The sequence below is a fragment of the Bombyx mandarina genome, chromosome 19 (genome assembly GCF_030267445.1).
Source record: "Bombyx mandarina strain Sakado chromosome 19, ASM3026744v2".
In the NCBI taxonomy this organism is placed as follows: domain Eukaryota; kingdom Metazoa; phylum Arthropoda; class Insecta; order Lepidoptera; family Bombycidae; genus Bombyx; species Bombyx mandarina.
This window is the reverse complement of record NC_143225.1, coordinates 7774967-7787513: the sequence shown is the minus strand read 5'-3', so window position 1 is coordinate 7787513 and position 12547 is coordinate 7774967. Positions and strand designations below refer to the sequence as shown.

General features: G+C 33.6%; 3 protein-coding genes across 8 annotated transcripts; 1 reads left to right on the top strand and 2 right to left on the bottom strand.

The window, feature by feature from the left end:
• Window positions 1–42: 42 nt before the first annotated feature.
• CSP11 (chemosensory protein 11) lies at window positions 43–2891 on the top strand. 2 transcript variants are annotated; one of them, XM_028172454.2, is made up of 3 exons: window positions 43–451; window positions 1480–1663; window positions 2030–2891. In XM_028172454.2, the coding sequence occupies exons 2-3, from the start codon at window positions 1486–1488 to the stop codon at window positions 2215–2217; spliced, it is 366 nt and encodes a 121-aa protein (XP_028028255.1). In that variant the 5' UTR covers window positions 43–451; window positions 1480–1485; the 3' UTR covers window positions 2218–2891. The 2 variants fall into 2 exon arrangements, with proteins under 2 accessions (XP_028028255.1, XP_089591655.1); XM_089735529.1 differs by having other exon boundaries at window positions 45–451; window positions 1468–1663.
• On the bottom strand, window positions 2614–5564 carry CSP10 (chemosensory protein 10). Of its 2 annotated transcripts, none has more exons than XM_028172417.2 (2): window positions 5438–5564; window positions 2614–3125 (listed from the first exon to the last, which is right to left on the bottom strand). In XM_028172417.2, the coding sequence occupies exon 2, from the start codon at window positions 3116–3118 to the stop codon at window positions 2732–2734; it is 387 nt and encodes a 128-aa protein (XP_028028218.2). In that variant the 5' UTR covers window positions 3119–3125; window positions 5438–5564; the 3' UTR covers window positions 2614–2731. The 2 variants fall into 2 exon arrangements, with proteins under 2 accessions (XP_028028218.2, XP_089591653.1); XM_089735527.1 differs by lacking the exon at window positions 5438–5564 and adding an exon at window positions 3654–4046.
• LOC149500838 (glutamyl-tRNA(Gln) amidotransferase subunit B, mitochondrial-like) lies at window positions 5450–11755 on the bottom strand. Of its 4 annotated transcripts, none has more exons than XM_089735533.1 (3): window positions 11535–11755; window positions 11126–11315; window positions 5450–5564 (listed from the first exon to the last, which is right to left on the bottom strand). In XM_089735533.1, the coding sequence occupies exons 1-2, from the start codon at window positions 11604–11606 to the stop codon at window positions 11175–11177; spliced, it is 213 nt and encodes a 70-aa protein (XP_089591659.1). In that variant the 5' UTR covers window positions 11607–11755; the 3' UTR covers window positions 5450–5564; window positions 11126–11174. The 4 variants fall into 4 exon arrangements, with proteins under 4 accessions (XP_089591659.1, XP_089591657.1, XP_089591658.1 ...); XM_089735532.1 differs by lacking the exon at window positions 5450–5564 and adding an exon at window positions 10224–10727 and having other exon boundaries at window positions 11535–11749; XM_089735531.1 differs by having other exon boundaries at window positions 11126–11749.
• Window positions 11756–12547: the final 792 nt, after the last annotated feature.

Genomic DNA, 12547 nt, shown 5'->3' with positions numbered 1-12547 from the left:
CATACATATGTATGTATGTACACTATACAACATAACACTAGATGAGCTGTCTAGCTGTCAAGAGTAATAGAAAAGAAACAGGGTTCACAAAAGACAATTACAAATTTAACATTGAATTCACTGTTTACAACAAATCCAGTAATTTATGTCTGCTATTGTTCAAACAAAGGAAGACATCACATGAATCATCTTGACAAACCAGTAGTAGTTAATTCAGTAATGTACACATTAGAATTGTGCTCACGAATGTAATTGCTGCATGTATGTTTGTATCACTAAACAATAATGACGGGAAAAACTTTATAAAACAGTGGAAAATATCTCTTAAGCTCATTTCCAACAAGGAAGGATTAGGAATAGACTTAGTGCCTCCCGTTGAATATTTTGTGTTTTATGGGGATATAATAGAATTTTATTCTACCTATATTTTTGGTCCTATATTGTATTGTCTGTAAGTCCAATTTTATTATTTTTGTATTTACAAAGAATAAAACCAACTTTTAATTACATACCAGTAATGTCTACATTTTTTATTGTCACTTAATAAACAGAGTAGACGGCTCAGGTCACCGTCGTTTATAAAAGTAAGCAATACCAGGGATACAGCTAGCAGGTCAGTCTATTGCTGCTATTGCCTAATTTGAAGAAGAACTTGTCATAGCGAACACAGTACCTATAGCATAGACATTAATTTTGTTAAGCAAAAATAGCAGAAAAGTGGTTCATTCGTTTATCAAATAAACTTTCATAACTCAATACTCGATTACTTTTATTTAGGAATCTACTCATAGTTTGAGATAAGATATTCATTAGATCGTAAGAATGAATATTTGAACCTCACGCAAAATAGGTTACCTACAAGTCATCGGATTGCGAATAAACTTAGTGGAAGCAAAAAAAAGGTGATTTTTTTAAATGAAACATTTATGTTCACGTCCGGCGGTTTCACTGGCTTTTTAAAATTTAGACGCGAAATATTGTCGAAGTGGAGTGGAATAATACGCTTCTCCAACTCTTGACAATTAAGATTTTACACTTTTTATTGATTCTTTGAAATTATCAATCCATATTTTTTATTGCCTTTGTAGGCAGACGAGCATACGGCCCACCTGATGGTGAGTGGTTACCGTCGCCCCTGGACTTCAGCAATGCCATGTAAAGAGCTATATGCATACAATAGCTCCGATGGGTAAATCAATCCGAAGGATCAAGTCTGAATTACATCGACAAAATGGCTTTCTTATTCCTTACTCCGCTTACTCCGGAATACCATGATCGGTCTCAGGAGGTTGGTGATAGCTCCCGTGCGGGCTTTTATATAACACTGGTAAAAAGTAATGTTTAAATTAGATCATTACTATCAAACATAGGAGTAACGAGTGCGAGAAGTAATGATAATTACGTTCTATAATATATTTTTTTTTTGTTATCGTTTTAATTTAGACTTAATTAACAAAAAATTTTTAGGTACAATTTCAGGTAAAAATGAAACTCACTAGTTTTCTTCTAGTTGGAATGGCTATGGTGTCAGCGGAGTTTTATAGTTCCCGTTATGACGATTTTGATGTCAAGCCATTAGTGGAAAATGATCGAATTTTACAAAGCTACACCAATTGCTTTCTTGACAAAGGACCGTGTACCCCAGATGCCAAGGAATTTAAAAGTAGGCTATTTACACTTTATTCTAAATCGATTTTATTCAATCTAGTTATATTTATTATAGCTTCCTAAATAATTTTGTTTAACCGATTTGGCCGATTGATTGAGAGTGATTTCATAGCTACGATTGCAGCAAAACGTGACTACGATAACATGAACTGATTTATAACTATATACTAATAACTATATAGTGCCAAGTCTCGAACTTATGATGATTCAGTATTCAGAGGTGTGTAATATATCGTACCTGAATCATGAGTTACACGCGAGTAACTGTAAATGAAAATGAATATAAATTTCATTTCATAAACTAGTGTAAATTATAACAATATTAATTATAATTATTTAATTTTGATTATTGTTATTCCAGAAGTGATACCCGAAGCTCTGGAAACAACTTGCGGGAAATGCTCGCCAAAACAAAAGCAGTTGATTAAGACAGTGATTAAAGCTGTTATCGAACGCCATCCCGAAGCGTGGGAGGAGCTTGTTAACAAATATGACAAGGACAGAAAATTTAGACCATCTTTCGATAAATTCATTAACGAAGACGACTAACTTTAGCGGCTTGGCTCTGCCCCTGGCATTGGTGAGATCCATGAGCAATGGTAACCACTCACCATCAGGTGGGCCGTATGGTCGTCTGACTACAGGGGCAATAAAAAAAAAATCTTAGTTTCGTCATAATTGAGTGAAACTTTAGATATTTTAAGTTCAATTAATTAAGACTCATAGCATGTTTTGTCAGATTTTCATAGATCATAGATTTAAATAAAAAAGCCTTTGTCTTAGACCTACCTCGTGCTTAATAATTTTTTTCATAACTTTCATAATGATGATTGCTGGTGTCTTTCGGTTTTAAACGAAAGCCCTAAACGTTTTTAGATCGTATTTTTGTATTTGTATGTTTTCACACTTTATTTTTGTAATTAAAAGTAAAAGTTAAAACAGGAATAGTTGAAATATGTTTTATTAAAGAAAATCCAATTAAAGCTTTTTTTACTAATACTATGTCATTAAAGCTGCAGTTTTAATTCGATCCACGTGCCAAAATGTGCATCTAAGCTTCGTTCTAAGCGGAGCCTTTGACGGCATCGATTTTGTCTTTGTATCTCGCTTGGTAGATGTTGTCGGGATCATATTTAACAGCCAACTCCTTCCATAAGTCCGGCCGTTTATTTACCAAATGTCTAATGACTTTGTCAGCTCCCGACTTCTGTTTCCCAGTACACTTAACACACTCATGTTCAAGAGCATCAGGAAGAGTTTCCTTTAAGGCTTTACCGTCTGGAGTGCAACGACCTTTGTCTAGGAGACAGTCGACGTAACCTTTCATGAGTCGGTTGGACTCGAGGATCTCATCGACGTTCATGTTATCCCATTTATCAGTATAGGTCGATTCTGGACGCGCCCAAGTGACCGCCACACATGCCATCACTACTATGATCAGTATTTTCATTGTAGGTCTGTAATAAAATGATTCTTTGAATATATATATAAAAATGAATTGCTGTTCGTTAGTCTCGCTAAAATTCAAGAACGGCTGAACCGATTTGGCTAATTTTGGTCTTGAATTATTTGTGGAAGTCCAGAGAAGGTTTAAAAGGTAGATAAATATGAAAATGCTTGGAATTGAATAAAAATAATAATTTTCTATTCCCTTTGATGTGTCCCCGTCGGACGGATCCCTATTGTATGTTTTAAGTTTATTTTATGCAAAAGCTTAGATATTTTATTTATCGATTGAGGCACTACGAAGTCTGCCGGGTCAACTAGTAATAAATATAATCTCGTCTCCCAATCAAATTTAAATCTAAATACCACTTAACAACCTATTGCAATATAAGGTTTATGTGTATATAATAGATCCCTGAGAAAAGTACCTGTTAGATAATTGTTTGAGTAAACAATGAACATTAGTTTGACATCAATAAAGTTTTGATAAACAGATTGCACAATAAGTTAACAATAGATGGGAAGCGTTTTTCTTGTACCTTGTAGTTACTGGTCGCGACTTGCCAGTGTTGATATTCTTATAATTATTTTGATTGTCCATTGTTTATTGTTGCGCCCGCTGTGGCTATTATAAGAAATAGAAACCTTTACGGTGTTTGCATACGCGAACAGCTTTGTTTGCTTACGAAATGATAATGATCTTTGACGACCTAATAATGGAAATACATATAATGGGAACTGAAAGTTTAGTTACGTTTTAGGTTAGTTTTGAGATATTACTTGTGATATAAATTTATTTATCTATATGAATTTGAGTAAATGAAAAGTTTTTTTGGATCCTCGATCTCAATTTGAACAAGATACTCGAAGCACGGATGAGTCCGCACGGGTAGGTACCACCGCCCCGCCTATTTCTGCCGTGAAGCAGTAATGCGTTTCGGTTTGAAAGGTGGGGCAGCCGTTGTAGCTATACTGAGACCTTAGAACTTATATCTCAAGGTGTGTGGCGCATTTACGTTGTAGATTTTTATGGGCTCCAGTAACCACTTAACACCAGGTGGGCTGTGAGCTCGTCCACACATCTAAGCAATAAAAAAAATTAAAAAACCAAGTGAAATATTCTAAGCTTTGAGTTTGTAGATACTCCTATGCCTTAGGGTGAAGTAATGGTAAATTGAACTGAAATATTTGATGTTTTAAGATTTTTTCTGTAGTTACGATAGTCCGATTACGATATGTTCAATTGCGTTTTTTTATTGAATTTAGATAAAATTAACTCATGAGAAAGAAAGAAATTACTGATGGTTTTTTTTGTATTATCTTAATTCAAAGAATATCAAATAACAAACAAAATCAATAACAGACACAGAATTTGTGAATTAATAATTAAATTTAAAATTACATTAAAATTTAAAGTCGTACTTCCAATTAAAACACACAAAATATTTTGTGAATTTAATACCATTGAATACAAAATTCACACTTATTTGAGAATATCATAAACGGATGTGAAGGAAATTAAATGTACATTAAATTATAATTTTTCGTTAGAAATAATAAGTTTTAATTAGTTACTATGCGAATAAAAGTATAAGTTTAAATGCGTCGAAAATTTAGAGGTCAAATTGGTTTACACAGAATGAAGGTCATTGGCATAGTTCATAACGTTAGTTATCTTCGGTGGTAGTGGACTAGCCATAAATATTAAAGAATTAACAATCGCTGGAGTAGAAGAGATAATGAAGATTAAAATTAAATACAGATGGCACCCCAACATGATTGAATGACATGTTATAAAGAGCGAGCGACAAGAACTTGGTGAGAAGACTCTAACGCCACATAGTGGTGGCTAAGAGAGAGAGACCCAGTTTATGTAGTAAGCTGCTCTGCGCAGATGAACTATTAATGCTGTAGCTTTCATAAACTTTCATGAAATGAAAAACTGCATTGGATGCTAGTATAACGACTTATTAAACTTATTTTTTTAAATATGAACTTACAATTACAGACATTCCAGTAATTGAAGTTTGACAATAAGTAGTTGAATATAAATTTTTTGGCTAAGATTTGGAATTGGGAAATCGTTTTCTATTTGTTAAAACAATGTAATTTAATAGTTTTAAATTCAAAGCAACTACGACCTTGATCATACGAATTTTCTATCTAAAAACTGTAGGTCTTCCATTTTAACTACAAAAGCGAAATTAGAAAAAAAAAAACAGCCAACTATGAGGAAATGAGGAAAAGCAATATTTAATTTTAAACAAGTATCGCAGAAGCTAATAAAAATATTAATAAAGTTCGGTGAACAATAATCACTTACTGTTAATTATTTATCCCGTGAGCACTCTTAGACCCTTCGCTGGGCTGTGACGCCTATTGCACTGGCTATGGGAGTTTTTATACTGCACATTTATTGAGGCTGGTATTGTGACGCCATTTAAATTGATCTATAGGATGAAAGACAATAGTACGCGGAAGATTAGGTACTTAATTGGTCCTGTTCGTTCTCTGTGATGTCACAATTTACGACACAGAAATATAATGAATGGTAAAGAACGGTAAGTTAGTCATGGCACGCCATCAATTTCGAAGGATCCAAGGTATTACACAGTGAATTTTTTTTTGTTGCAAATTTTACCTTGATGTGATTATGAAATTTAAAATTTAATAAATTTACGTGTATTTCATTAATTTTGAATCATTACTTAGTTGCGTCTTATTTCATTATAATTTTTTTTATGCTTGCAATTCTACTTAAAATTACTGCAGACATGAACTTAGGTAGCGGCTTGATCGTGTTCATGCTATTGGTAATGTCTATGGGCGACAGGGACCAGTCACGAGATGAAGCAGTGACCTACAAAGGCAAAAAAAACTATTCAAATTGAAGAAACATTACCTACTGAGACCTTTAAACAAATGTAACGATCTAACAAAGTACTAATGTACCGTCTTTGTTTAAAGCCCAAAGTCATGTGCTGTTTCCTGATTAGTTTTCCTACTAAAGTTTTCCTCGAAATGTTTAAACCATAACCATATAGATATAATCGTGTGACGCCATGTTAAATTTAATAGGGTAATAAAAATGATAAGAATAATAATAACTGGTAACAAATCACGCATGGTTATTCGGCCTTAAATTAGGAATCCCTGTGTTAAGGATACCAAGAATTAACATACATACCTATATACGTTTAAGTATATACATATATAGATAATAAGCACCTAGACGAAGGGCAAACAAACATGTTCATCACACGAATGTTTGCCCCATGTCGGAATCGAATCCACGACCCTTTGGCGGAACAATAAGGGGCGCCAAGTACTGCACCACAGAGTCAATCAAGCCAATGTTTAATACAAAGGAGGTATTATGTAAATTATTTATTTTCTTAACTTTGTGTCATTTTATTAACTTTGTTTTTGTTTTTTAATAAATTTAATTATTTATTGCTTCTGCGCTTATAGCCACAGAGCTTGTAGCTGTCATAAATTACTTTATGTCGACTGACAAAATATGTTAATAAATCAAAAGTATGATCTTCTAGTAGACGTTATTTTTGATTGGAAGTAATTTTAAGAAAATCATTTCGCGGCTTAAGTGTGTTCTTCTTGTCTGTTTTCTTGTTCTTCTTCTTCTTCTTGTCTGTCTTCTTGTACTTGTCTGTGTGTCTTTTAGAATAGAAAGCGGTCCTAAGATATAGACGTACTGTTCACGATTGACTTCCACGGTGAAGGAATAACATCGTGTAATAAAAATCAAACCCGCAAAATTATAATTTGCGTAATTACTGGTGGTAGGACCTCTTGTGAGTCCGCGCGGATGGGTACCACCGCCCTGCTTATTTCTGCCGTGAAGCAGTAATGCGTTTCGGTTTGAAGGGTGGGGTAGCCGTTGTAACTATACTGAGACCTTAGAACTCATATCTCAAGGTGGGTGGCGGCATTTACGTTGTAGATGTCTATGGGCTCCAGTAACCACTTAACCAGGTGGGCTGTGAGGTCCTCCACCCATCTAAGCAATAAAAAAAAAACCAGATATTGTTAAACATTATGTGTATACCATCAGACATAAAAATATGTGTGAGAGAGATCAGGGTTTAAGCTTGTTATGCTATTAGCACAATAATAATCGCAAGGCAAGTGAAACTCCAGGAAAGGTCATTTTATTCAGTCAACCTTCCATTTTTGCATTAATGAATTAATATTATACAGCGGAAATGTTTCAAATTCTCTTCGTCAGCATAAACAATAATTGGTTGTTTAAAATTTAGTCATGAACACAAAATACTATTTATACGCTACCAGAATTAAAAGCGTTCTATACTCTAAGCTCGATACTTAACATCCATCCAAATTATTTTATAAAGAAAAGAATTTACATCGAATTCAGAAAGAGGTCAGTCAAATATACCTAACACATACACTTCTATTGAATAAATAAGGCTATATAAACACGACTGGCAAACTATCAAAATATATCCCAGTTAAAACAAAATGTATAGACACTGTCACCCGCGATGATTTTAGGATTCTAATAATACTTCATACATACAAATCATTTTAAACAATTAAAAGTTATGATGGAATAAACAAACTCACACACATAAACTCTGAAAATGTTACCACTTCTTTGGATAATTGTTTAAGCAATACGATATTTTTGAAACAATAATAAAAAACATTTATCCATGTATTATGCTTTCTAATTCTGATGTTCAAAATTTCAAAGCCGTCAGTAAGTTATATTCGAAATAATATACAAAATTCCTTCGGAAAAGAGATATGTGAAATTGACTTAATAAAAACCTGGTAAAAAGTAAAATTGTTAAAATATAGTTACAACACAATTTTTTTAAATGTTTTCTAAAAACGTTTTGTATCAATGAACTTCATAGTTATCATTAGAATACGCAGGTTTATGCAATAGCCATAAGCACGTCGTCAATCATGTTCTGCGTATTCAGTAGTGGAATATTTTCTCGTTATTTTCCCTCAGCGATATGACAATGACACGCTCGGCAATTAGCGATTGATTGACGATTACATATAGCTTTATTAGTGAAAATTCATTATCATTTCATATTGATATTCATTTGGAACTAATTCACGTTATATTTTCACTTGTTTGTTTACGAATTACATAATACAATTTTTTGTTTGGTTTTGAACGGATTTACTTGTTCTTACCTGTATTTATTAAATTTACATAGTAAATTAAAAGGAACGGTTCAGTGTTTTAAGGTATATTTTCTGAATAAAATATGAGTAAAATACGGAAGCATTTTATTTATTATTGTAACCATAAAACATTTTGAAAGCAACCTAACCTAACATTGACATTTTATAAAGAACTAGAAGTCCCACAGTAGTCGAAATTCGACTATAATTAATTGGAATAGTTGGTATACTATTATGATTGTGTTTTATACTTCTATAATCACAAATTTGGCCAAGACTACACTATAAAAATATTAACAAAGACAAACAATATTTAATCTATTCTCAATTTGACAACAGACGTCAAGAACAAAAGTTTGACAATAAATAGTATGCATGCGTGTGTGCGTCAAATACATGGTATGTAGTGTGTGTAATGTTTTCTTTATTGATTTAATGTATCTTTCATGCATTATTTTAAAAAAATATTAGCATTGTGCACTTCTTCTCTATAAGTGTGGAAAATTTCATACTTCTCCGTCCGCGCAATTTTCGTAAAAAGGGATACAAAGTTTTTGCTTCACGTATCACGTATAAAGAATTTCCATAGTATAAATATTCCTATTCTGTCAATTCCCTGTTTGAGTTAGCTAAAAAAAAAGATCGTTGTATACGTGTAACACAAGTAACAATCAAATTACAAGTTAAATATTGACTGTGATCCGTGAAATACAAAAATAATTCTTTTGGATGCTCTACAGCTTTTGAGAGATTTCAACGAATGAGATGTTATTAGATTTTATTAATTTGTAGGGGTGACGTAACATGTATTATTTCAATTTGGTACCCGGGAAAAAAGAAATTGTTGATTAATATTTATTCATTGTCTTCTATAATACTATGGAACACACATTTTTTTCTTTACATACAATAAAATAAGTAAAAAGTGTGAAACAAAATAAAATACTTTTACAAATGAAACCAAAATTCTAAGTGAATTAATAATGGTAACTAAAAAGTAAAAAAAAACAACCAAGGTTAGTAGAGGTTTCAATGACCGAAAATTATTATCATATTATTATACACATTACGTATTTTGTCTTAGTCGTTCTCGCCAACTAGACCTTTACTAACATATGTAGCTTGTTTTTCGTTTTATGGCTTAGTATTTTTGATGTACGCTGTATTTTTCTTTCATATAAAAATATTTTTTTTCATTTATAATATATATTTTCGTCATGTTCTCCACCGCACAACCATTGTGTTTCTGATGTAATTTAACTAATTTTACCTACAGCTTTTTAACAGGTCGTCGGTCTGACGTCAATTTTTAGGGATCCTAAGTTCGCGATTGGAAAAAAGACGTAATTTAATTACTACTAAGTAAAGATCTTACTACTAAGGCAGATTATAAGTAGCCATACCTTTTTTTTTTTATTGGTTAGATGGATAGACGAGCTCACAGCCCACCTGGTGTTAAGTGGTTACTGGAGCCCATAGACATCTACAACGTAAATGCGCCACCCACCTCGAGATATAAGTTCTAAGATCTCAGTATAGTTACAACGGCTACCCCACCCTTCGAACCGAAACGCATTACTGCTTCACGGCGGAAATAGGCGGGGTGGTGGTACCTACCCGTGCGGACTCCCAAGAGGTCCTACCACCAGTGATACCTATAGTTACCTATAGTTGAATATTGCCTTCTAATCGTATCTGCTGAAAAGGGCTGGACCGAACTAATTATATTGGATTGATGGCATGATTCATATGACTACGGGTATATAATACATTCACATATCATTTTCACTATGCTTTGTCGTCGTCATTCACCAACTGTTTTAAGTTGAATTGCGTGATTAAGAAATCTTTAGATAAGCTTTTTACTTGATAATTAATTGCGAGATAAGAAAGATAAGACTTAAGAGCTGTGTGAACCAGTTCACACAGCTCTTAAGTCTTATCTTTTAACTCTTAACTTTCCATCATATGTCACAATTCGATCCAATATTCCTTCATTTCTGTATCGATTCAACAATGCAACACAAGCTTCAACACGCGCTTCTTTCTGCAGATCAGTCAAATCATGGGGCGCCCATTTTTCATGTTTTTTATTTTATTAATTTGACGCAAATAAGGCAATATTGTTGGTAAGGTAACGTTAAAACATGCCGCTAATTCTTGGTTAGTTTGGCTCGGATCGGCTTCCACCATGTCTTTCAATTCATTGTTATTCACATGTGTGGGCGGTCTTCTACGTGAATCGTTCTTCAAATCAAAATTTCCATCTCGAAAGCGTTCAAACCAAAATCGCACGGTGCGTTCATTAGCAGTCCCCTCTCTAAATGCAACACCGATATTGCGAGCTGTTTCTGCAGCGTTAGTTCCGCGTCGGAACTCGTATTCAAAAATCACTCGAATTTTCGAAGTATCCATATTTCTTGTCTAAGCTGAATAAGAAAAACAACTGAAAGTCGATAATCGAATGTTGCACATTTTTTAAAAGAAGAACCTCATAGGTACCATTTGAAAAAAGTTTCACTCAAAAATCTCAAACCATGAAGGTTCTATATCAATTCGAAGTACCTATTACAATTATTATACTTGAGACCTTAGAACTTATATCTCAAGGTGGGTGGCGCATTTACGTTGTGGATGTCTATGGGCTCCAGTAACCACTTAATATCAGGTGGGCTGTGAGCTCGTCCACCCATCTAAACAATAAAAAAAAATTTAATATTCTAATAATAGGAAAACAGTCGCATTGGACCCCACTATTACTCTGTGACAATCGGCAAAAAGGTTTATCGCAATGACTGAGAATAGATTCACATACTTAAATCCTCACCTATAGTCTTGTACAACTTCTTTGTCCCTCATTGGTATGGTGGCTCTGCCTACGGCGTCCCAAGCTCGCGTTTCGTTGATGATACGACCTCCATTCTCAAGCACGTTTTTCTGGCGTTCGATTTCGTATCGAACAGCGCCGGCGACGCCTCTAATTGAACCGATGTTCTTAATCTGTAGCCCGCAAAACCCTGGTAAATACAAAATCATTTCAATTACCTAGCATTTTTGTGTGATTTTAATATCGCCTTCAATTAAAACAATGGCATTGTAAAACAAGAAAAATATTATACGCAATAAAGCAAAAAACAATCATAACTATTGTTTATCTCGTCCGAAAAAAAAACAAAATAATGTGATACCACTAATGTATTTTAAGAAAAACAAGTAAAATAAATTCATTGCCGCACCATTTTTATGACGGGTTCACGGTAAAACTTTAATAACACTAATACACCAACTACGTCAGCAACGGACTTCATTATGTATGCAAGATTTTTCCATTCAAGTGCAATTACATATGCGATCAAGCTTTAGTTTAAGACAAACATATTTAGTATTTATTACCTTCGGTTTAGCGAGTAGTAGACTTAATTAAATCGAATTTTAGAATACAGTTACAGTTTTCGTGGTCAAGGAGGGCTGGGCATTATCAACATGACTGATTCAGTTCACACCGGCGTGTGACCACGAAAATTGTAAAGAATTCGGAACGTCAGAAACAATAAAATGACAATAAAAACGTGTTATTAAGTCGAAAAAATACTTTAAATTAAGAAACATATCTCTTTAGTTGTGAATTGTGTAGTTTGATGCTATCTCGCCAAAATAACACAAATTATTTTGTAATCATGATTCTTGAAATGTTAACATTGAGAATTGCGAATGAAAATGTACATTTTGGAATTTATTATTTATTGTGCACAATTATTGTGGTAGAATAGGTGCCACAGACGGCACTTTTTCTATTTCTATCTCTATTTTTATCGTGAAGCAGTCATGTAAACCGGTTTGAAGGTTAGAGCCGCCAATATACAGTAAGTGCAATTGAGACTGATCTCATGTCTCAAGGTAGGTGGCAGCGTTCACATTCTGATTTCTATTGGCTTCGGTAACTGCTTAAAATCAGCTGGACTGTGAACTTGCCCTAATAGTCTTAACAGAAGTCCAAGCTTTCACGAAACGAATGCTTCAGACGCATATCTTCGCTTAAGTTTAGGTTTTCTAGTAGGCTGGTTAGTTGGTTAGTTTGATTTAATCTTCTATATAGGTATATATATAAATTAATTGCTGTTCGTTAATGTCGCTAAAACTCGAGAACGGCTGGACTGATTTGGCTAATTTTACTCTTAAATTATTTGTGAAAGTCCAGAGAAAGTTTAAAAGGTAGATAAATATGAAAATGCTCGGAACTAAATAAAAA

Coding starts and splice junctions, on each gene's coding strand:
- CSP11 (XM_028172454.2), top strand. CDS start 1,486: ATGAAACTCACTAGTTTTCTTCTAGTTGGAATGGCTATGGTGTCAGCG. Junction 1,664..2,029: donor AGATGCCAAGGAATTTAAAA/GTAGGCTATTTA, acceptor TTGTTATTCCAG/AAGTGATACCCGAAGCTCTG.
- CSP10 (XM_089735527.1), bottom strand. CDS start 3,715: ATGGACAATCAAAATAATTATAAGAATATCAACACTGGCAAGTCGCGA. Junction 3,126..3,653: donor TCGCGACCAGTAACTACAAG/GTACAAGAAAAA, acceptor ATTTTATTACAG/ACCTACAATGAAAATACTGA.
- LOC149500838 (XM_089735530.1), bottom strand. CDS start 11,334: ATGATTTTGTATTTACCAGGGTTTTGCGGGCTACAGATTAAGAACATC. Junction 10,728..11,125: donor GAAGTTGTACAAGACTATAG/GTGAGGATTTAA, acceptor TTTCTTATTCAG/CTTAGACAAGAAATATGGAT.